A 26433-nucleotide genomic window follows, 5' to 3' on the forward strand; every position below is an offset into this window, starting at 1 on the left:
TTTGAATATAACCTCTCGTACTACCCATATGACTTAGTAAGCTATTGCTTCTTCTTTTTTTTATTCGATATAATTTATTTACATTTCAAATGATTTCCCCTTTTCTAGCCCCCCACTCCCCGAGAGTCCCTTAAGTCCCCTTCTCTTTCCCTGTCCTCCCACCCACCCCTTCCCACTTCCCTGTTCTGGTTTTGCCGAATACTGTTTCACTGAGTCTCTCCAGAACCAGGGGCCAGTCCTCCCTTCTCCTTGTACCTCATTTGATGTGTGGATTATGTTTTGGGTATTTCAGTTTTCTAGGTTAATAACCACTTATTAGTGAGTGCATACCATGATTCACCTTTTGAGTCTGGGTTCTATTTGGCATTTTTTTTAACATAGGATTTTGGGAATATTAATAGCTCCTATCTCAAGAGTTATCATGAGAAAGAAATGAGATGATATAAAACTTAGCAGACATATGATATACACAACAAGTATTTTTCTATTACTGAAGCAGGGGGGATTGGATCAAGAGGAAACAGCTACATATTTGAATGTATTGATCTCAGCATAGAACTTTCAAGATGACTGGAAGCAGAGGGAATAGTCATGCACTGTTTACTGAGATAGAAATACCTGAAGAGGACAATGGGTTGTGGAAGGAATGGTGACTTTAAAACACTATCATATTAAAAATAATGGTCCAGCAAAATATTTTATTAATTTTTATTTATGTGCAGAGGAGCATATAGGTTAGGCAAAGTGTTAAAAGTCAACAACTAAGTTTAGAAAATTGATGTAATTTTTTAACCTTATTTAATTGCCTCTTGACTGGGTAACACAATGCAGAGTGCCTTTCTGGGGACAAATCTCTGTAGTTTTGCAGCAAGTGTGATGTTTTCGTTACACAGAGATTTTGGTTAACATTAGAAAAATGGAAATACACTGGACTTGTATTATCAATACAATACTGCTTAAGCTTTTAAAAAAATGTGTATCCATGTGTGATTGTGTGTGTTAGTTAAATTCATGCATGCTGGTGACCCAGTTAATGGTGTGCATGTGCATAAAGAAGACAGACATTATCTTTGAACGTTGTTCCTCATGATAGCAGTCTACCTTAATTTTGATACAGGTTTTCTCATTGAATCTAGGGATTGCTGATTAGGACAGACTAGGTGACCCATGAGTACAAGGGACCAGTTTTCCACATCCCTAGTGATAATGTTACTAATGCATGAAGCTATAGCTTTTTTTAAAATGAGGTCTATGGTTCAAACTCAGTTATCGGCTTGTAAGGCATGCATTTTACTAACTGAGCCTCCTCCCTAACTCATGTAATGTCTTTTAAGCAATCTGACTTGCTTAAGAATGAGTTGTTGTGAGGGAGTATATTGTCTAGATAAGAATACATCATTTCTAACAGTAGTAATAGACATGCAGAAGTGAAAGGATAAATCCTGTGAGCTTCCACTTCTAGACAAAACAAAACAAAACAACCCAACAACAACAACAAAATCCTACAGGTAATTAATAGCGTCTACGAGAGAGAGAGAGAGAATGAACCTGTCTCATGGATGAGCCCACTTGGTTACTCTATAAAAAATCTTCTATATAAAAGTGCCCTATAAAAATTTTCCTGAATATATATATATATATATACACAGAAGCAAAAAACAAACAAAAATCCCAAACAAACAAATATAAAAACAGACTCAGAAGGCTGTGTTATACATTATTTAAGTATTTATGCATATGTGACATTGATAAGTAAAGATAAAGAGGCCACAAATTAGAGCAGAAATGAGGGTGAGGGACATAGGAAGTTTTAGAAGAGGAAAGGAAATTAATTATATTTTAATTAAAATCAAAGATTAAAATCCCTAGTGACTTATATGTTTTTTAAAAATTATACTTAAATATATTTACCCATTTGAAACTTGTTAAATATTTAATGCATTTCCTTATAGCCTTAATTGCTACTTTTATCCTTTATAATGTTTTTAATTCATCAACCTGAATGCTAAGTAAATAAGTTTCCATAAATTATAATGAATTATTGGTATTAACTTACTATTTCTTTTGATTTGTTAATGATTTTGTACTCACATGAAGGGATATTGCATTTCTGGCCAATCCATGTAATTACATGATGATTAAATGATTTATCATTTCTGTCTTTTCAATTTCTAGTCTGCTCCCAGTTTTCAAGAGGAGTCTATGCGATTTTTGGATTTTATGACAAGAAGTCTGTAAATACCATCACATCATTCTGTGGGACACTCCATGTGTCCTTCATCACACCCAGCTTCCCAACTGATGGCACACATCCATTTGTCATCCAGATGCGACCTGACCTCAAAGGAGCACTCCTTAGCTTGATTGAGTACTACCAATGGGACAAGTTTGCATACCTCTATGACAGTGACAGAGGTAAGTGACAGAATGTATCTTCTTTTTCTTATTTTTTTTTATTTTCTATATTCTTTGTTTACATTCCAAATTGCTTTCTCCTTTTCCAGTTCCCCTCTCCCCCATATGTCCCATAAGTCCTCTTTTAATGGATCAAACACAGCATTTGTCCTTGGTGATTATATATGGTGCTATAGTACTATGAAAGTGTATGAACTCCAAAGAATTTCTTGGTTTGATTTTGCTGTGAAAACAAATAATGCTTTTTTAAATATGGATGCATATTTAAAGTAAAATCAAAAGAAAAAAAAATCAAGAAAACAAGAATCAAGAGGGACAGAATATACAGTCCAGTGTTTGAGAGCACAGTTGATAGGGATAGTTTGTGAATATCTAATGACTTAGTATCCAGTCCTAGCAGAAAACAGTTTGTCATGTGTGCAACAAAGATCCAATAATGACTGTGTTACTAATCAGAGGAGAAGTGATATAAGAGATTTAGTATATAAGTAGAAATTTTCATAGTATAGTTTATATTTATGAGATCTTGTTTAATGTAAAAGATTTACCAGGCAGAAAGTGTCCATTCTAGCCTTGCTTTAAAATAAAGTCTCTAAACCTCAGAGAAGTTACAGGTTGCTCATGGGATCATGATCTACCCATGTGTGGGATAGTCCACACAGGCTGATACCCAACCCATGCTGCTTTATATAATTCTACACAAATTTTTGTTGTTGTTGTTGTTGCTGTTGAAATCCATGTACAAATTTGGTGATGGGGAAATCTTTCTTTTGTTTCTATATTGTATGTTGTTAAGGGGTTTAGGGGCTGAGATTTTAACATTCATTGGATCCAGAATGAGGATAAATGAGTCTGTGTATATCTCACATTCTAGGAACCATTTTGCATGGATATTCATGTATTTTTGGAGACTACATATAAGTAAAAACGAGAGGGTGAAGAATCATATACAAGAATAGCTAAGCTCCACAATGCTTCATTCAGAAGCTCACTTCCTGGATAACTGAAAATTTTAAATGAGACCCAGAATTCTCTTCTGATCAAGATAGGGCACCTTGTTATGCTGAAGGGCAGCCTGGAATGGATCCATTCTCCACTGATCACTTAGACTTCCTTGGTTATAGTGATTCTGATGCAGGCTTACTTAAGCTGGGTGACTTTCCTTGACCCTGTTCTCCTGAACCATGGCATGACTTTCCTCCATGTAAAAGCCAGTTAGCACTTTATAAACTGAAAAAAGAAATCCATGTCAACAGCTTTGTGCCTGCTTTGCAAAGATTTGATACCTACACTATGCTTAAAAACTCTTAACAGAGTTATGTTCAGTTAATGTAGATTTTAAGGTTCAGGATGACTTTTATTTGAATGTGATAAAATGACTTATAGGAAGGAGTTTATTGGATTTAGCCTTTCCTTTTGGTGTCTCCCATGGCTACTTTTTTAGATCATGGTTTCTCTACAACACTTTTAGAAACTAGTCATATTTCTAATCTTTTTTCTACATTTGCATCATAGTGATAATATTTCCGCCATCTATTGTATTTCATATTTAGAAGCTTCTTTTCAGAACCATCTCCACAGGCCACTGTATCACCATATATATAGAACCTATCTCTGTAATGCTACATAAATCTCTATGGAATCCATTTTCAACAAATCAGATAAAATTATTTTAAATGTATTTCTTTTGCCAGCAGTGTTGCCAAACTCTCTACCCCCTTACTTGAAACACTTCAATGACTTCTTTGCATTGTAATGAGAATAACATCAAAATTCTCAGTCTGGCTTTATAATACTTGGGTATTGCCCAGTTCTTTATCGAGTTCTTAAGACTTGCACTTTCACTAAATCTAAGTTCTAAATCTGATTGACCTTCATTTACTCTCCGAGATGAGCCAAACTCTTTAACCTTGAATGTCTGCAGAGTGCTAAATTTGTAGAGACTCTTGGTGTCTGCTTCAATATATCATTTCCTGAGAGACACCTTTCATACTGACATTCCTTCACAAAACATCTGAGTCCTCTTCCTAGGGTGTATGACAATTCATAATTAATAGTAGCATTGATTCTGTAACTCAGGAGCTATTTATTGAGCTGCTACTATATTCCAGGGAATGAATTAGCTAACCAAGATAAGTTCTCTTTCTTATTTATGGTTTTATTTTTAACTACAAGAAGGCAATGTCTAGGAGCATTCCTTATAATGGGTATAACTTTTTAACTGGGCATGTAGAACTACAGGTAATGCTAGACACCGGGTTGGTATTTGGTAAACAGTGGCATTCAGTGAATGAGTTAAATGCTCGAGCATCTAAATTTAATCTGATATTAAAAGCAGAATCATGATTGTGAAGTTGAAGGGTCAGAAGAAAACTTTTTACTCATGAATGAGGTCAAAGGGGAATGTACCTCTTCTTTTCTTTTGCCTTATCTCTGTTATTCACATTGGTTAAAAGTGCATCTCAAAAGCTGACTTACAGTGAGAAAGAGAAACACAAAGACTTAAAGAGAGATACTCAGAAATAAAAGGAGCTGGGGAACCTCTAAATGAGGACTGATGGACCTGTGTAATTGCAGAGAGAATCTGCGGCACTTTACACTGATTCTATTAATACCCTTAAAATACTTAATGAAATTGGAAGGATGAGATAATCTCCAATTATCAAATTATACTAATTGGTTTGAGTCAAGTATATCTGTTGGCCAAGGATCAGTAGCATGATAATATTAAGTAATTATATATTAAAGCCATAGTGACCTTATGACCACGTTTTTGAGGTTATATCAAGTAGCTGAAGATGTTTTACTGTACAGAGTGTTACACAGGCCTTCCGTCGGCAACTGTTTCCAGAGATAAATTGTAAGACTCTCAAAATAATCAAACAGCTTCGGCCTTGGCGGAATGTTTATTGACTCGTGGAAATGGGATTATTGCTCACCACTTTTGTCTTATCAATGACTTAATTTATATGACTCTGCATAATGTTAAAATACTTCCACTCATTCTGTGAGCTATTTCTTTCCTTTTTTCCTGTCCTTTCATGTATCTCATTCTCACAGTAGTGCCACATGATTGATGTCCAGCTGACCTTGACATACCAACTCAATGTTGTTGATCATGATTTGTAAACCAATTCCTTAATTTCCTCCACTTCAGGCCCCTGTTTCAACAAATTTGATCCATTCTCCATAGTGTCTCCTCTCTCCCTCTTTGACTACATGGATTTGTGTAACTTAAGTATTACATTATGATGTCCAAAAAATAAATGTTCTTTGCATAGTATGAGTCCCAGGCATTGAAATTTCTTCCCCAGCAATATTCTGCCCCGATATATAAACTACATGAAAGAAAATTAGACAAATTTTTATTTCATCATATTTCTCTTAAGGAATACTGTAATTACTTTGTTTTCCAAAATCCATCAAACTCTGAGGTTGTATCCTGCAGAAACATTGGAGGCCTTGAATGTTCCCATCTTTGTGTGGAATCATCGTCCACCAAGCTCAGTATCCCAGTGAAAGGAAATCAGATGCTACTTCTCCAAAGCATGCTGACATTTCAGAATTTCTGGTGTCTTTTCTTTATCCAGTCACTTGGCAGCAGCCTTGATACTTCTTGAGGACTCTGTGCCCTTCCTTAAAGCCTTGTGGGATTATTGAATTGGGAGTAGGTTGATAGAGGTTTGAAATATGTTTAAGTAGGAGTTAATGGATCAGCCCTGTTTGGCCATTAGTCCTTGGGAGTTTGATCATCGGATACTGGTAAAAAAATATTTTAATTTGAGTCCAAAGACATGTGTTTGTTGGTTCAATGTCAAAGAAAGGAGGTGATATATTTCTCTGGACAGTAAGTAGAAACAGAATCAATTCCTCTTTCTATATTTATGTTTTGGTTTTATATTGAGCAAATACTGTTTATCCCCTAAAGGGAAGGAACTTGATTCTAGGTCAAAGAAATCATGTAGCATAGAACTAAGAGGCTTCAAAGCTGCATTTTCTTCTTGATGCCATGAGAAACGTGATGAGGAATATACATGATAATCTAATCTAGTCTAGGAACAGTGCCATGAGTTAGTGAACTCCACCTGGAAGAATGAGTGAGGGAGTGGAATTTTTATGCAATGAACAAAATATTGTTTTCTTTTTATTAATTATTTTATTTATTTAAATTTTAAATGTTGTCCTCCCTTCCTGGTTCCCCCACCATGCAACCCTAACCCCCTCTTTGCCTCTAAGAAGGTGATTCATCACCCACCCACTCACTCCTGTTTCACCCCTCTAGTATTCCTTTTCTCTGAGGCATCAAGCCTCCACAGGACCAAAGGGCCCCCTCCCACTGATGCCAGATAAGGCAGTCCTATGCTATATGCAACGGGAGCCATGGACTGACTCATTATACTCTTTGCTTGCTAGTTTAGTCCCTAGGAATTCTGAAGGGTCTGGTTAGTTGATACTGTTGTTCTTCCTATGAGGTTGCAATCCCTTTCAGCTCCTTCAGTCCTTGCCCTAACTCTCCAATTGGGGGTCCTTGGGCTCAGGCAAATGGTTGGCTGTGAGTTGCACTGTCTTAGTCAGGTGCTGTCAGAGCCTCTCAGAGGACAGACATACAAGGCTACTGTCTGCAAGCACATCTTGGCATCAGGAATAGTGTCAGGATTTGGTGTCTGCAGATGGGGTGGATTCCAAGGTGATGGCCTTTCCTCCAGTCTCTGCTGCATTTTTTTGTCCCTGTGTTTCCTTTAGACAGCAACAATTTTGGGTTAAAAATTTTGAGATGTGTGGACGGTCCCCTCTTTCAACTGGGGACAAGTAAAATATTTTTAAGAATGAAGACTGTTCTGGATGGAGCATACTTTGGAAGTTACCATTTTAAATTTCAGTCCTTAATAAGCAAACAAAAGAACTTTTAATCTAAAATTTTTCTCACAGTTATTCACAGTAGGTCCAAATGAAATTAGTATTTAGTACTAATCATTTTTGACTTTTAAAAAAATGACAGCTAATGAACAGATCATGTATACAGAGCCTATTGCTTAACAATGTTGCACTAGCTATTTCTTTCTCTATCCAAATACCTAAGAATTCAGTAGCTTTGAGAACTTAATTTTCTTCTCATCATATAATTGGAAAGCTTTAAGATTATATTTAAAATTATTATAAGGAATAATTAATTTTCTATTTTCTTCTGATTTTACAAGGGCAGCTATTTATCTCAACATTTTTATTTTACTTTTTAAAATTGTTCAGAAACAACAAGTAAGAAAGCTGAATAAGTATTGAGTGAATATAGCTCACTGATAGCTTTACATAAACCAATTTTATGCAGAGCATTCAATTCCCAAGATATTTATATTAATTAAGGAATTCATGTAATGATGAAGAAATCCCTGTGCTATCTCATATGAGAAGAAAAAATACTCAGGTTACTCCATCTCCTAATTAAATTATAGGGCAAGAGAACAGCAGCACGCATGTGGGTTGTGAGTGAAGAGTTTAGAGTTATCTTTGTATGTAGGATGCACATTTTTGATGGTATGTAAGATTAAAATCATTGCCCTTTTGGTACAGCAGACAGGGCATCAATGTCAGGAATTTAAAAGTCTTGTATGAGCTGGAGTTATCACAAAGGAGCTTCCTTTGAGGAAATGCTTCCATGAGATCCAGCTGTAAGGCATTTTCTCAATTAGTGATCAAGGGTGGGAGGGACCATTGTGGGTGGTGCTATCCCTGGGCTGGTGGTCCTGGGTTCTATAAGAAAGCAAGCTGAGCAAGCCAGGGGAAGCAAGCTTGTAAGTCACATCCCTCCATGGCCTCTGCATCAGCTCCTGTTTCCTAACCTGCTTGAGTTCCAGTCCTGACTTCCTTTGGTGATGAATAGCAATGTGGAAATGTAAACTGAATAAATCCTTTCCTCCCCCTCCCCCCAAAAAAGGCTTGTATAAACTTTGAAGAAATTGTCAGTAGAAATCTTACAAGGTTGTCAGCTATGAGGGATGAGGAACTTGATTGAGTAACTGAGAACTTGTGGTCAGCCATGAAAAATAATCTGAGTGAAGGATCTACACTCGCTTTAAATTTTGTGTGAGACCAAACCTCAACTTGCTACACAGTGACAACTGACAGAACATATATCAAATCTGATATAGCGTTACCTGAGAAGTTGAGGTTTTAATAAATAAAAATAACTCGTGTTAGGTTATACACAGCTTCCAAAATATTAATCCAAAGATTTTTAAATAATGGAATCTACATTGAGTTCACGTTACTTGAGACACAGAATAAATGAGTTTGGAATTTAGTCATGAAAAAAAATCCATAATCCTTTATTTTTATGTATTAGCCCATCTTCTTCAACATTGTGAACTGCCAATAAATTTTATGCTTACATTTGTCACTTGATGAAATCTACTTATAAATTTAAAAGTGAATTTATATGTAAATTTTCTTATAGTTTCTGTCAAAGACAAGACAATGCAAAATGCATTAGCACTTGGAGTTTTTGGTGTGGAAATTTCATGATTTAATAAAATACAATAAAATAACTTGATGTGTAGAATAAAGGATGCTCCCTAGAATACCTACATGTTAAAATGGGGAGACCATGACCTTTACATATGATCATGCTTTGACAGTGACTAGAGGCACTTGTCTGATAATTAGAAGGTAGAAAGACAATGGAGTAGTTAGAAAATATCTTTTCCCACAGCATGTAGCTGTTGAAATACTGAAATACTGAGGTGATCTTTGTGTGTGTTTTGCCTTTACTGGTAATGACAGTCACAGCACTTGAATGCTTGTGTTACAGCTTAAGGGAGGGGGACTGAATTTTTCTAGTGTGAGTAGCAATCACAGATGTTTTATGACGGGTTCTAAGTTTTTATCACTGAAAGTGAAAGTTTAGTTTTTTTTTTTTTTTTTTTTTTTTTTTTACAAGTGATGCCAGATCTATGTCATTCCTTGAAAAACTTCATATATACCTGAATCTTTTATTATAAACACAGGCATAAGGGCATAATTTCATTTACTTTCCCCAGATTGCTTTAAATTCACTGTATTATGAACTATCCATTGAGGTAAATTATCTTCAGTCTTCCTTATAAGCTATATTAGAAAAATTATCAAGCATTTTTTTTGAGACTAGGTCTGAAGCTCTTGATTTTCCTGCTTCAGCCTTGACAAGAGCTAAAATTAGAGATTAGTGGCACCACACCCAGATTGTCCTGAATTATTAACCCCCTTTTCAATGAATATTACATGAAAAAAATTCTTGTTGTGGCATGTATCTCCTTGTTACTCTGCACTATTTTGAAGCAAATACTGTCATCAATTTTTCATTTGTTGATATTTCAGTATTTAATGGAAATGAAGTTTTCTTATTCTATGTATAACCACCATATTGATGTCATACTTAGAAATCATCCATTAATATTATCATTTTAAGTGCTTTCTCAGAGAATGATAAAATGAATTCTATGTGTCAAAGTCAATTAATATATTTCGTCAGAACTGTTATTATGTGATATATTTTCTGGTCTAGATTTTGGTGAACTGAACATATTTGATTTTTCATACATACTCCTATGTTCCCTGTACATTTATACCTTGATAAAATTCAGTATTTTACATTTCAGCCCAGCTGTGTCATAAATGACATAGAAGAGTTGATGTTTGTTCCCTTGACAAACTAACTCCGGTGGGATTTACACAAGGTTAACTTTATATTCACACTTGTTGGTTGTGTATTAGCTGAATTGTGACTAAAGGAAGACACAAACTTGATTTTCTCTTCACCTTGAGAATATGCCACACAAGAAAATGTTTCTGTAATGCCAGAGTTCTTGTTTGTTGACATTTTCAAAATAGTTCATTGATTCTAACACATTAAAAGCAAACAAATATTCTTAATAATTAATTTAATTATGATTTCAGGGGTTTATATAAAAGAAATATTAGGCCCTTTAGCCTGTTGCCATTACGACTTGAATGATGCTGAACTTTCTTTGTCTTTATTGAAAGAGCTACAAATGGCTCCTTCAACTTTTGACCTATGCCATCTTTGAGGAAATTTACTTGTTTGCCAGTATCAGAATATATATCCGAAACTACCTTTGTCTTCTCATGACAAATATTAAATCCATAAAATCCTCAGTGACTTTTTATATCTTGAAATATTGGTGGACAAAACAGATAGTTGTTTGCCATTGTAAATAGATCTAAAATAAAATTTGGTATTTGAATTTAGATTATAGACAGATTTGCTCACATTTGGCGACTCACACATCATACAGATGAAAATGGATGAGTGTAGTTTTTCAAGTGTGCAGATCATTCTGTAAGGAACAAGATGATATATTGAGCTTGAATTTTTTATGGGGTCTTGATATTATGTTTCCATAAAGTTATTCTTTAACATGATGAACTTGCCTTCAGTGAGAATAGGTGAAATTATTTGGAAGACAAGGACATATGCTATTTTTTCTAGTATAAAACTGTAGATTTAGCTCTTCAAAATAATAAAAAGGAAAACCCAACCCCCTCTAGCCCCTGGTTGTTGATCCATGTTCTAAACCTGGTTCAGTTTATATAGAATTAAGTGCCACCAGATAAAATTATATCAAAGTCTAACAAAAGTTACTAACAAATAGAAAAATAGTCTAATATTTATGAAATGAGATAACTCTGATATATGATATATATATCAGAAGGCTGTAGGGAAAAAAGACTACCAGTCTACTCTGATTGGAGACAACTAACAATGCATGTCAGCCTCTTAGACATCACTGGCTGTACTATCCACTGCTCAGAGATTCCATATGGAAATGTAAATCCTATCAGGGTTACTAGTATACAATGGTAGAAAATAACTTACAGCTAAAACCATTATGTCATCTATGAGGTGGATATGTTTGGAACATCTTTTGTTTTACTTAATTTGGAGATATTAAAGATCTAGTATTTCAGCATGTTACAAGAGCACATCTTAAAAGTATGAGGAAAGCAAGTTTTCTTTGGCAGTTTGTTTATGCCTTTTTAAAAATATATGATACAGACATGAGCAGATACTGATAAAAATCATAGGTTCTGTCATGATTCAGTCTCCCCAAGCTGCATATTAAAAACAGGATTAAAAACATGGTGGACCTGGCCATTTCAGACTCGGGCTCTGAGATGCTCTGCTATCTTCATCAGTCATCCTTGCCCATGTTTTCCCAGGCTTATCAACACTGCAAGCTGTGCTGGATTCTGCTGCAGAGAAGAAGTGGCAGGTGACTGCTATCAATGTGGGGAACATTAACAATGACAAGAAAGATGAGACTTACAGATCACTCTTTCAAGATCTGGAGTTAAAAAAAGAACGGCGTGTAATCCTTGACTGTGAAAGGGATAAAGTAAATGACATTGTGGACCAGGTTTGTTCCTCTCTGTTTTCTGCCAAATATAGACTATGCATGCAGCATCAGCATTGGCAAGGATCATTCTGCAAGATGCTTGGGCAGCGGTTTTTAGTTTATAGTTCATGTACAATGCAGCAGAAATCATCAATTGAATTATCCCCAGCTTCAGTAAGCAATGGCAGATGGATGTCAATAATGCTGACAGATTGGTTTTGTTGTTGAATATTGAACTTCAATATATATCAAACTTTCATACATTACATAAGCATTGTCCTAAACTTACATGATTTTCTCACTTGGAAACATTAAATGTAATTCTGCCTCAACATTTAAAGCAGATGTAATAAAGCTGAAACAAGTCCCTAGGGTAAAAGTGAAATTGCTTTGAGACTCTTACATGATTATTTCAATATAATGTACTCCAAGCCTATGTTACTTTATACCTATGTGTCTTCAACATTATTGTATTGCTATGAAAAGACACTATAACCATGTCAACTCTTACAAGAAAAACTATTTAATTAGAGACTTACTGACAGTTCCAGAGATCGAGTCCATTATCATGGAGGGAGTACAGTCACAGTCATGGCAGGAATGGAAGGTGCTGGAGTGTTACTTCCTTATCTTAAGGCATAGAGAGGGAGGGAGAATCTGGCATGAGCTTTTGAATCCTCAAAGCCCATCCCCAGTGGCACATTTTCTCCAACAAGGTCCCTAATCAATCTAATCCTATCAAAGAGTTCCACTCCCTGTCCATTAAGCACTCAAATATATGACCCTATGGGGGTTATTATTATTTAAACTATCACACTATATCTATATCTCAAGGAAGAGGAGATAAGCTTGTAAGAAGCAATTGTTGGGTTTACACGTACATAAGAAAATTTGTGTCCACAAATTGTAATCAACAAATTAAAAGGTGAAGGAAGTACATTCGGACTATGTTCACAATGCAGAAGTCAACAGTGTTCATTTGGGTTTTAGAAATAATAATAATAACAGACATGAGAATTGGTCTGTTCTTAACATACTGTCTTACTTCAGATAAGGCCTTTCAAGATAGGACAACAATGAAGTGATACCATAAGATACATAGCAAGGAACTAAATCTACAATGCTTTAAGGTAGAAAAACTGAACAGACATGTTTCTCAACCTGTTATGTAAGGTATCATTCATTAGTCCTTGCTGGTGTGCTGGTGTGTGTGTGTGTGTGTGTGTGTGTGTGTGTGTGTGTGTGTGAGAGAGAGAGAGAGAGAGACAGAGACAGAGACAGAGACAGACAGACAGACAGACAGAAAGAGAGTGACAGAGAGACAGAGAGACAGAGAGATGGAGAGATGGAGAGACAGAGAGAGATAGACAGGAACAGAGAGACTGTAGCTGCTTGAAAATACATAAAATCAGAAAGAAAATGTACAATTGTTCATGCATTTTTATTTCTTCTGGCCCATGAAATAAAAATTGAAATTCACTGTTGTATTCTTGACAAAGAGTTCTTGAGACAAGTGTTTACAAAGCATTAATTGATATATAATATAGGCCCAAAGAAATAAAAATGGAGTGTCTTATGAAGAATTAGATAACTATTTCAAACTAATGAAACCTGAAAAATAATCAGAGGTATACAAGAGAGGAGAAAAATTTTAATTTAACAATCTTGATTCTGGTCTCAGGAGATGAAGCTAGAATTGCAGTTAACCTCGGTCTCTTGTTGAAATGTATACTTCAGAATCACGTTTGAATTTCATAGGAGGTTCTCATTAAAGTTGAATTTTAATAATGTTCAGTGGTCTGGTTTACAATTTTAAATATTCCTGCTTCTTCAAAATAAATGCAGATGAAAGCTGCAATTGTGTTCTTCAAAACTGTAAGTAGGGAAAATTGTGTAGCAAACGGGAATGATAAAATGCAAGCAACATTTGAAGCAAAATCTATAATTAGTTATGTAAGCATCCACATAATACACAACTTAAGATGCATTGTTTTGCATCTATATGCCATAAATGTGCACCTCTATTAACTCATTATGTTAGTGCACAAAATGAATGGTACACCACTTAATAAGGATTTATTAAAGGCATTCTCTACAGGAAGGGTGCAAATATTGACAAGAAAGATTCTTATTTGAATCTCATGAGATTCCTTTTAGAGGAAGAAAATACATGCCGATTCAGAACTAAAACTTATAGCATATAAACTTCTGTTACTCAGCCTTTTGTTAATATAACAAAATTTTTATTTTGGTTCATTATGCTGGAAATATTTATCCATGGTCACGTGCCAGTAATTTTCCACCTAGTGGCAAGACTGTCTATAATGATGTTTATAATGTATATGTGTGTGTGTGTATGTTTGTGTTTGTGTGTGTTTGTGTGTGTGTGTGTGTGCGCGCGCACGCGTGTGTGTTGGAAGGAACTGATTATGTCAGTGTAGATGAAAAGAAAGTGAGACAAAAAGGGATCAAGATCCTTCTAACACCTCAAGCAGAACCCTCTAATGCTCTTAAGACCTTACACTGTGTCATATCTCACTAAGCACATACAAGCTTCCAGTAGCACCAAACTGAGGATCAAGCCTTTAATATTTGGGTTCTGGGTAGGTCATAAATGATTTAAGCTATGTAAGTGGTCTGTGATGATTGGAAGAGGATATACCTGTCTTTTGAGAGAAATGACTTGTACAAAGTTCACACAAAAGGTAGTATTTGGCTAGCTTTGAGGCATTCACTTATCTTTTTAATCAATATTGCATCTCTTTAGTGTTTGCTGTGCAGACAGTACAGTATGTCTAAAGAAACACTATTAAAATATTGCAAGTCCCATCAAAGCATGAGAATGCTGTGGTTTCATAATATCAACATGGATGTACCATGCCTGAACAGAACCAACTGTTCTGAGAGAGGATCGCTGAAAGCAATCATTTAGATTAGGTCACAATGTTCTTCAAGGAATAGCATTCCCCAAGTACAAGGTTGTGATAAGGCACATCCTAAAAGAAGGACATTCCTTTACTAATTCATTCAACTAATATTTGCAAGAGAACAGAGATGGAGTGAAATTTTTTATCTTCATAGCAGCTGGAAATTAGCAACAAAATTAACTGGCATTAGATTAAGGCTATTTTAATATCATTTGATAAAACCCTGAAGACACTTATTTCAGGCTGTGAGAAAAGTATTAAGCCATCAAAACACTTGTAAATTAACATAATTTTTCTATTGTATAATATTAATTGTTATTATAAAGCAAAATTATAATGGCTACTATGGCAGCACTAACATTTATAAGACTTGAACCTCATGAATATTTATATCCCTTCTTTATCTCAGTAAACAGAAGTAAGGACAACTGGTATCATTTTGAGTGTTTATTGTAATTCTCTGATAGAAAATGGACATTCACAAGGTAGCTTGCTCAGTAAGCAGAATCAACAGATGCTTTGAAGATATTTAAGAACACAATGTGTGCTGATTAAGCTGAAATGAATTAGAATATTTGTCACTTGCAAGAATATCTTCAATCTTGTGCCTTCAACCTGTGGGGATCCAATTTTTTATGAAAAGGCAATTTGGTTATGTGATGCAAAATTGGGTTAGAAGGCAATGTGATCCCTAATTTCCTTTCAAACAGCTGCTACCCAACGTGAACATTGCATTCCCTAGAATCTTTTCAAGAAAATATGTTTTTGCTCTTGAGCCAATTGTGCTGATTCAAGCACCTGACTTTGTCTCAGATGATGGACAGTCATAGACGTCTTCAGCCAGGAGACAACCAGCAGGCTGAGACTGGTTACACCTTGCATATTAATAACACATGGATGTAGTAAAATGAAGAACTTTGCAAGTAAGAATATAAAAGATGTAAAGTCTTGAGCTGTTTATTAAAAGTGTGCTATTATACAAAAATATTTAAGAAAACCCATGTGGTCTGAGTTCAGAGGAAGGAAGTAGCCTACAGGATCACTACAGTATTCCATGTGAGGAATTTGCTTAGAGACAAGGGAGTCAGGCAATCAGGAAGTAAACTATTGCTTTGCATAATTTTGTAGCTTGTAGTTTCATGTTTTCCATTTGTTTGATTATTTTCTTTAAAAATGGAAGGATAGTGGTCCACACTTGGAATCCTAGCATTCTGGAGGTTGAGATGAAAGGATAGCCTGTATGCTGAGATCAAAGAGAGTCTGGGCTACAGAGTAGCATCTTTTCTGAAATAATGCATTGATAAAATTTAAAGGAATTTTTTGAAAATAAATGATTTTAGACTTACTTGGGTCATTTTTCGATTTTTCAGGTTTATGGTGCATTGGAAGGTATATGAATTTAGCAAAAGTTGTCCATTTGAACTCTGTCCTTTTCCTGTGGTACCAATGGGCAGTATGATACTCCCTGGCATAGGTCACTGCTCCCCTCATATATTCCTCCAGTCAGAAAAGGAAGCAAACCATGCTTCTCTGAATTCTTGTTTACAAGCTATGAAGACCAATAGATTAATGGAAATCAATGCATTTTTGACCTTAGTTATTTTCATTTTTTCAGTTGATTAATCACTCGCTGCATCTCTGTACAGTACTACACCAAGGCCATTCACCTGCACCTATTTTCTATGTCAATGGTATAGTAAAGAAAATGCACCTTAATAATATTCAAAGATGCTATAGCCATTGCTAGAGTAATCTCTCATTCCAAGATATAAGCTTATCTTGCCACTGATTTTTGATTCTGATTTATGAAGTGAAATTAGCTTCTTGGCTACTTTGTTGCCTAAAGTAAAAAGCAATATTTATTTGAACTAAGCTTAAGCTGCATCAAGGAAAATATTATATTTCCTCAGTAATATCCCCTAATCTTTCTATAAACTCTATGCCTGTCATGTTGAGTACTGTTGATGGATATTTATGACATTTCAGAACTTTTATCAGGTGGTTATTTTATTAAGAAGACACAAATGCAGGCTAATAGAAAAAATATTGCTTGTTATGAATTAAATGTAGTTTCTTTTATGTTTCCCTCTCAAAATGTATGGTATATTTTCAGTATTGAATAAAAAAAAAGAGGAGTTATTTTGACTTAGTGGTTGACTTCTTAATAGATAACATTTATTAATCACTAAAGTGAATCAACGTATTTTCCTGAGAAATATTCTCTCTATTTGATACAAATGTTCTATTGAAAATGACTTGTGGACTATAACAGTTAAATTTTCACCTTTTGCTAATTAGATCATTATAGCAGAAATTATGCATTGCTATTCTTCACATGTATTAAAATATTTGTGTTTTATCCTTGCTAGGTTATTACCATTGGAAAACATGTCAAAGGGTACCATTATATCATTGCAAATCTGGTAGGTCAATTAATTGACATTATTTTTATCTACTAAATTTTTATTATGACATATTTATTTATATTTCATGTGCATGGGTGTTTTGTCTGCATGAATATTTGTGCAATATCTGCATAGAGTACCTGTAGATTGTAGATGAGGGCCTATGGCCAACTAGAACTGGAGTTACCTGTCTGGAATCATCCTGTCATACGGGCACTGGGAACTTAATCCTGGTACTTTCAACAACAGAACCACCTTTTCAGTCCCTCTACCTAATCTTTTTTTGAAAATATTTACTTGAATAATCATTATTCCTAAGGGATATTTTAAAAATATAGTCTGATTTTATTTTATTGGCAAGAAAAGAAATGTTTTATTTGGTTGATTTTTTTCCCAATCTACAACTTTAAATTAGGTTCCAGTTATTACATGTGATATAAATATTTTCATAAACCATACTTATTTAAAAATTATTTTGATAATTTTATACTAAGGTAAACTTTGCAAAAACTATAAAATTTAACTCCTTAACCATCTATTTTATGTCACTGTGTTCTATAAGCTTACTTCATACATACTTGAGTTTTTAATATAAATAATATATAAAATTGATGCACATTTATGAAGAAATTATATCTACAAACATAATACCATATGTCAATAAAATTATCAATTACATATCATAGCAATGTAATAGTAATATTTTGAAAATATTTTATTTCTGATTTTCTACATAGTATATAAGTAACACAATGAAATGAAAATTGAGTACTTATAGGTGTTGATCATGTTCCCATCAATATTCTTGTCCATTCAGAACATATTGAAAAAAGCAGATTGGTTAATTATATTTCTTTGGATTTTTTTCTTTCATAATTATAACCAATCAATTTAGATTGTTGAACATTTATTTTTATTTCCAAAATGGGCTTTTAAGTGGCAATCAAACAGGATTTGGCTTTCCTTATGGTCTTTGAATAGCTATGACCCTGTTTGTTGAAAATTAACTCCACACAACATGATAAAAATGTGGTGAGACCAGGAAAAGAGGCAGTACATGAATGTTTATTCTCGATTGTGTGATAGGACTGCACACAAGCTTTGTGTTTATTCAAATACAGGCTTCTCTTTATGGTCTACAGAGTATCAGTTTGTCTCTCAGAAAACATCCCTAGTGTGACAGAAAAATGAAAAACAGAACAAGCGTTTCAATAAATAGCGTTTTTACTGACAACACTCAAGTTCGTATCAGTGAGTGTCCTGAGTCTGGAAGAAGTTGGCTGTTCAAGATGACATTCCTATTTGGTGACACGGTTTCAAGCTCCTATAACAATCCTCTGGGATTTTTCTCTTAGTGTGTACCTAGGAGATTGGGAAAGACTCTGTATAGACACAAGGGTTAACGGGAGATGAAGCTCTGCAATGAGTTTTGCCCAAAACAGCCTGTACACTCAGTCCCTGTGTGAATTGTGCTATTTGATAGAAGAGCACAGTGCCACAGTGAAAGCTGCGATCTTTAAAAGTGTCCAGATGGAGAAGATTATATTGGAACATTGAGAAAGAATGACAGAAGGCGTTTCATCAATCTGAGAGTTGCTATGCTATGCTATGCCATGGGGAAGGAAAGCACTGTTGTCTAAGGGAGAAAGAAGCTCCATGCTTTGGTCAGGATTCTATTTAGAAATCTACCTGAATTAATACAGAAGCTGAATTTGGGTCTTGTTTCTCTATTCTGATTTTTGGATTTTTTTGTCTTTTTCTCGAGACAGGGTTTCTCTGTGTAGCCCTGGCTGTCCTGGAGCTCACTCTGTAGACCAGGCTGGCCTTGAACTCAGAAATCCGCCTGCCTCTGCCTCCCAGAGTGCTGGGATTACAGGTGTGCACCACCACTGCCTGGCGTTTCTCTATACTGAACGGTTGATTTCCTCTCCCCTCAAACTCCTGGTAGTTGTGAAGGAATCCTGACACTACTGGAATGTCTGACAATTTAGACCCTTCATGATGTTAAAGTCTGAAAACTTCCCTCCTCATGTTGAAAGGTTTTTATCTTCCAAGTTCTCAATAGAAAAGACTCTGGGGCCAGAGTCTTATGCATCCTAGAAGGGGTGGTTGTAAAAGATTCTTTAATGTCCTCACATATTGATAAAGCATTTTAATAGATGCTAAATGGTGAACCTATTTCTTCAGATACAGGCTCTGGTTAAGTTCTCTTTGTAGCTTTTGAAAGGTTAACTGGTCCATAATATAATGAGGGTCATAAGACCCTGTGCTCATACTTCTCCTTCTGCTTTTCTCCTGGATTTAACTTGTTAATAACCATTAAGAGCATGTAGGCTTCACAATCAGTAAGAATCACTTGGCTTTCAGTCTTGTGAATACATCTCCCTAAATGATGGAATGGTTTCAATTGGGTGAGACTTTGCACCTGACTTGTCCAGCTCTCATTCTGTCTCTGTCTCCCCTCTTTCTTTTAATTCTCCTCCTCCTCTTCTTTTTCATCCACTCTCTTTATTCTTTCTCCTCCTGTTTCACACACACACACAGACACACACACAGACACACACACACACAAAAATATATGAATACCACACTATTCATATATATATGAATACTACACATATATATGTATATTCATATGAAATATATATTTCATATATATATGAATACTACACTATTCTCTTCCAAAGTGCATATATATATACATATGTATGTATATATATATGTATGTATGTATATATATATATATATATATATATATATATATATATATATATTATATATATATATATATGAAAACTACACTATTCTCTTCCAAAGTGCATGAGGGCAGATGGTGTTCTAAACCCAGAAATCGATTGTCATTGTCCAATAGAAGTGACATATCATATATTATCACATATCACTTCATAGAAGAAGTGGTTTCTATAGTCTCTGGGAAATTCTGTTCAAAAATTTCCAAGAAGTAAAGAAAGAAAATGTTGAAAAATGTAGATCCTTATTTAGGCCAGCATCAAACCTATCAAGGTTTTCAGTTGAAGCTGTTAGTGGTATAATCAGAGTAAGAAGACAGCATGAATAAAATTAAATGAAACCCAAAGAAAGAGACAATAAGAACAAAATTGCTAGCAAGACAGGAAGTCAGAAGCTTTATCTCATTGCCCTGAACAGATGAGGCATGAGGCTTGGCAGAGACAGGAGAGATATGACAAGTACCAACCATGGGGAGCAGACAGGTAGCTCCTGCTCTTTCTGTATGCTCTTCCTTTGTCCTGAGAGGCAGAGCCTGGCTCCATGTGTGCATTACTGAGAACATGATGCTAACAGCATCCTGTGAGGCATCAATAGAACCAAGGTGGGAGAAAACAGCAAGAATGGGGTTCAGTTGATATTTGGGTAAATCTGATTCCCTGGTGCTCTGTGTTACATAAACTGCCCTATTCTGTTCCAAAGTGCATGAAGGCAGAGGGGGCATTCTGAACCCAGAAATAGTCTTGTCACTGTCCAAGGATTAAGATGGAGTGGCTTCTATTTTTTTCTGGGAAATTCCATTCAAAAGGTTATGGATGTGAGTTATTATTTAGAACTAGGAAATGCCTAAAGATCAGAGCATCAGCTGAACTTATCAAATGGGTCCCTGGACACCTAGACACATCAATAGGAGCCTCCATACTAAATTCTGAGTCCTGCCTTTAGTATCCCATCATTCTATTCCCAGAGTTTAACCACATACATACATAGACATTTGCATAGAAGACTGGATTTTTTTTTAAAAAGGACATAACAAAGAGCCAAAGCTAACTAAAAAGGGCCTACGATCGCTCCTCCCACCCTCAGGGCTTACAGCCAAGCATCTAGATGAGCTGCCCTTGCACACTAGGAATCCAAAGAATCTATTTAGCACTGCTTATATAGAAACAACATTGTGGGGTACCAGGAAGCTTTCTTTGCCAAGGTAAAAAAAATAATGATTGTTGTTTTAAATATTAACTACAAATAATAGATCGATGCTTAATTCAAGATATATTTAATCATTGTGCTTGAAAAAATGAATATGTTTAAAATCTGGATACATTAATAATTGCTATATTGAAATTTGATTTCTATTTCTATCCTTGATTAAAAAGGGAAAATTTAGTTAAAATTTAATCATGAAATAATATTTTGATTTATGAAAATGTAACATGGTACTTTGAACTGATTCATGCAAGAGCAACTGAATGAAATTTTAAATTGAAAAATTTAAATTTTAAATAAAAAAATTCATTTGATGTGTTACTTGAGTGCAAAGCGTGTATTTGTAAGAAGATGACATCAAAATAATTACTAAAGGATGTGACCTGCCCATTGCGGATATTGGAAAAGAACTTGGGTCCTCTCCAAGAGCAGAACACATACCCTTAATCACCCAACTGATTGATAAAATTCAATTCTCATTTTAATTTGTTTCTCATTTAATATAAAATTGCATTTTTGTTAAACAATTAAGAACAACAATTAGATATTTGTTTTTCCCTTTTCATTTCAAAGATATTTTATCTAGTGAGTGAATGATCAGTTTAACTGTTCCATAATAAATTCAATGAAGAAAACCCAGTCCGTACCTGACCCATGGAAGCTGACTCCGTATGAAAGAAACCTTCTATGTAAATACTCCTGTGATCTATCCATGAGATGACCAGTCAGTAAACATATTGATTAGGAACCTGCCATAATTCCTATTTTATGTGAGCTGTCCTGACAAGTATTAGCTGTTAAATACATGAAATCTTTTTGAAGGCATTTTATCTCTCCTGTGTGTGTTTAACCAGCTCAGGCATAACATAGGGAGAGGTACAGGAAAGGTTACAACCCACAGGGATAACACAGATCTGTTTTATGCCTAGGGATTTACTGATGGAGACCTGCTGAAAATTCAGTTTGGAGGAGCAAATGTCTCTGGATTTCAGATTGTAGACTACGATGACTCCCTGGTGTCTAAATTCATAGAAAGATGGTCAACACTAGAAGAGAAAGAATACCCTGGAGCACACACAGCGACGATTAAGGTTTGCATTAAGGGAAAGAAGGGGCTTAGAAAATACTGGAGGGAGAAGTGTGCAGCACAGAGGATGGCAAGCAAGCAGACTGATGAACACATTTCTTACATTGTGCTCTTGTAGATAAGAAAAATGGTGTTTCACTGTACTATTCTCCTGTGCCTGCATCTCCACAACGTCTTCATCTATTTGTCTGTCCAGTGGAAATTTTATATTGTGTGTATTATCAAGTAGGAATTTGGTGGCTAAACAGACTGTACAGAATACTGCTTTCACTCCCAGTACTGTGAGGATAGACAGTCAAAAGACCATAGCATGGGAAGGAACAGTACGTCATGAAACAGATGGCAGATAAAAACATAAATTATATGTCCTGGGAAGCCTTGTCTAAGGAGGCATTATAAAACATAAGACTCATAGAACAAAAGGTTCTAGCTGTAATGTACACTTTTTTGACTATAAGTAAAGTAAGAACAGCAAATATGAACTTTCTCAACCTTCAATCAACTCACTTGTATATAGTTTAGACAATAAATATGTGGTTTAGTATATGTATTGTATGTATAAAATGATTGATAATGAGTAACCTGGAAACATTACAAAGCTGATAAAATCATGGTTACTGTAACAATGTATATATATATATATATATATATATATATATATATATATATATATATATATTTCCTAGCTATATTATAGAAAGTTTGAGGTTCTATGTTTAGGTTACATAAATAGATTCTTTTAATTTTGCAATTGGTTTCTGAGAACTACTTTGTAATATGTTAAAAAAAAATACCTTGAAAGTACCTTGCCTTATTATTTTCTAAAAGGTAAGTAACTTCCTGTTTGGTGACCTTGAATTTAGCACTTATGTTGTCTATTATGTAATCTTATGGAATACTTTCATGCAACAGTTTCTGAGAATGACAAAGGACACTTGGTGTCAAAGGGCATGTCTCCATCTGGCTTAATGGAAGTTTAAGTGCTCATCCATCCCTTCCTTGGACTTCAGGCCTCTGATGCTTTCAGTGTAAGATATGTAAGGGAGCATGCATCCTTCTCACATCCTTAATTGCTCTTCAAAGTCTTCAGTACTCATGGTGGCCTCCCTGTACTGCCTCTGTGAGAAACATAAAAGAAAAATGGATTTGTTTTTGTCTCCTGGAATCCACATTATAATTAGATTTCACATGTCTTGTATCAAGATGAATGGGAAGTGAGGAATCTAGAAATGCATTCTTTGAAATTTGTGCTGAAACTTAGTCCCAGAATTCTATGTGTTGAGCTTATCCAATGTACCCTTTTCTTTGCCCCATTTCTGTTCACAGTGTCTTCCTTTTGTCTGCTTTACCTAATTATTCAGCAAGTTCATGATGGTACATCCTAGTGGGATACTGCAAAGAAGGAAGGTTTCTTAGTTTTAAATAGGTTTGGAATCTGCATGTGACCCAGATCAGTGTTCTCATTCATACAGCACAATCATAGCTGCTATTTCCCAGCTGTTGTGAAGACTAAATACCATTTAGTAGATTTTTAGCAGTGTGAAAACCATAGATCCTAATAAAGGCTCATTGTTTCTCCAATCCTTTTCCAAATTCCAGGAAATTTCAGCCAATTGTGAAGGTCTATTCCAAGTTGAACATGTTGTAATTTCTCTATTGTACCCCAGAGGCGTCATACAGATCACTGAAAGCCTTTGGGGAAAATTCATCTCTGGGAAGGAGTTTCATTCTAATGTAGAAACATATTGCTCTTGTACTAGAGGGCCAGGAAATGAATCATACAAAAGAAATGAAAAATGTATGAATTTTTCTCTTGAGAGTGCACAGTATAAAAGAAACCACAAATATGTTGATGAGCAAATATAATAAAGTGTGTCAAGCGAGCCAATTCCCTGAAGATGATTAGGACAAAATGTAGGAAGGGAGTTAAGGAAGACTTTCTGTAGGGGGCGCCAGAATAGTTTTTACATGAAGCTAGAACTGAACGGGGACTTCATGTGGACGGGGAGTTGGGAAGGACAGTCATATGGAGACTCAGTGTCATGCCCTAGCATGACAAATAGAAAATCTCAAATCTTATTCTATTGTATGAAATAATTTGAAGCTTATAAAAAGACACGTGGGACTTGTAACTGGTACAGCTATTTGGTTGTCCATAGATGTAAGAGGCAATGATGACAAGAGAAGGCCCCTAATATCCACCGGAAATGAGCCTAGACTAAGTGGTGGCCTGAATCCATGGAGAGTATCAAACTCTACAATAGTGTCTACTGAATTCCCATGTGACCTCCATTCAGTAGTTCTCATCTGTATAGTTCAAAGAGAGCTGTTAATTACTCACTGGAGTAGAGATGAAATATTTACAGAATTTCAGCATAGTGTTATAAAAATCGAAAATGTAAATAAAGGTTGTTTCTTTTTCTAACTCTTTCTTAGAGTGAAGGAATTTCAACCTTTTATTCTGTTTGCTCTTTGCCTTGCCCTCTCTCTTGGCTCTCCCTCCATCTTTCCCTCTATCATCATCTCGACATGCACAAACACACACACACACACTGTATTTTTTGTATATATACTTCCTGACTATAAAGTCTACATTAGGCAAGTTAGAGATTAACAAAACTTAATCATAAAACACAACTATAAAAACATACTATAATAAAGGTAATATAATTGTGCTGTCATAGTATCTGCTTATGTCATACTAATTAATTTTATGTGATAATTTGTGATGATGATAGAGTGCCTCTGTGAAGAAGTAAGGCAGAGAGAATTATTCAGACATTGCTGCTTTTCTTCTTTCTTTATTGAGTTGAAAACCTTTACTTTTTCACTTAAAAAGTTCTTTACAACATTTCACCAACATATCAAATTTTCATTGACACTGTGTGTTGGTGACATTACTTAATGAAATGTGGCTTACTTTTAGAGAAACTGAGCAAATTCTCTGTCATGAACCTGGATACTATGATTCATGGAAGATGGCATATGAAAGCTAGATGCACTGAACCAAGGGATGACTTGAATGTTATGCAGGACAGAGAGGAAGAACATGAGATTTTTCCCTGAGTATCAGAACAGCCTGCAATTTAAGTATGAGTTATTTATTTCTGGCATTTAACTGCAAACTTTACAGCATAATTGAATATTGAAAGTTATAACCATGAAGATAATGTTGACATGAGAAAATGAATACCTTTAAATTTCTTCTTGACTTATATAGGTAGAAATAAGAAGGAGCTCTACATGTGTCTAAAAACCTTTCTCTGTAATTTTTGTTTGAAGGAAAGGATGCAAATCTCTCTAATGAGATTACTCTCTAGTGAGGTAATGTCCTTTCATGCTGGTTTTGGGACTTTTTTGATTGTAGCACTTATATTGTTGATTAAAATCACATTTTAGTACTCTATAATACAAAAGTGTAAAAAGATCTTACACAATACGAGCTGTAGGCATGAAAAATCGATGAATTTCAGTTCATCAAATCAAATTCCTTCCATGGGTAGGCTTTAGAAATTATACCAAGTTGTGGAAAAAAGAAATGCATGTTTGAAAGTTTAAATTTTTAAAAGTTAATATAGATTCCACACTTTCTTAAAACATATTCAACTGGTACATATAAAACATTAATTTTATATGTACATATTTTAATAATAACCAAATAACAATGTTTAAATTTCTTCCCTTTTACATAATTAAGAAATGACTAGAATCACAGTGCTGATTCTCAATAATCTGATTCTTACTAATGGTGTAATAACTTGCAACAATATCCATGCATTCATTCTTTAGAATAATACATATTTTTACTCTAAAGTAGGTACTGTTCTATGTGAGATAAAACACAAAATATTGACATGCTTTTATGTCAGAAACTAATAATCACTTTGAAGCACTGGCAGAAATTATCCTGTAGACATTTTATATTTGACTCTTGATTATTTCTCAAAAGCTTTTGATTTTCCCATTGATACCTTTGTCCTCTTCAGCCTCTGCCATTCCTCTTTACACCGTCTTTCCTATAACATATGATGATAACTCTGACCTTACGTGCTGTTTAGACCAAACATTTGAAATGATTAACACCTTCCTCTTGTAGCTCACATCCATCCTGCAGTAAATCTAGCTCTATCTCACTTCTCACCTTGCTTTGTCTTGTCCTGTACAGCCAGCCCAAACCCAGGCACCACCCACTGTATGCTCTGTTATGGGGCTTTCCTGAGAAATGACTCTCTGCTTTCCTCTGTCTTCCATCCCTT

At 35.0% G+C, this 26433-nt stretch overlaps 1 protein-coding gene and 1 long non-coding RNA gene across 5 annotated transcripts in view; one reads left to right on the top strand and one right to left on the bottom strand.

Moving 5' to 3' along the window:
* Positions 1 to 26433, bottom strand: part of LOC127683238 (uncharacterized) — a 701246-nt gene that overhangs the window by 163914 nt on the left and 510899 nt on the right. The window lies entirely within an intron of this gene.
* Gria2 (glutamate ionotropic receptor AMPA type subunit 2) overlaps positions 1 to 26433 on the top strand; it is a 113279-nt gene that overhangs the window by 56018 nt on the left and 30828 nt on the right. For all 3 annotated transcript variants that reach the window (XM_052180307.1, XM_052180310.1, XM_052180308.1), the window contains exons 3-6: positions 2176 to 2415; positions 11629 to 11825; positions 17101 to 17154; positions 22020 to 22181. In XM_052180307.1, coding sequence (XP_052036267.1) covers positions 2176 to 2415; positions 11629 to 11825; positions 17101 to 17154; positions 22020 to 22181 — 653 coding nt within the window. The remainder of the gene's footprint in view (positions 1 to 2175; positions 2416 to 11628; positions 11826 to 17100; positions 17155 to 22019; positions 22182 to 26433) is intronic.

Source organism: Apodemus sylvaticus, chromosome 4, assembly GCF_947179515.1.
Source record: "Apodemus sylvaticus chromosome 4, mApoSyl1.1, whole genome shotgun sequence".
Lineage (NCBI taxonomy): Eukaryota > Metazoa > Chordata > Mammalia > Rodentia > Muridae > Apodemus > Apodemus sylvaticus.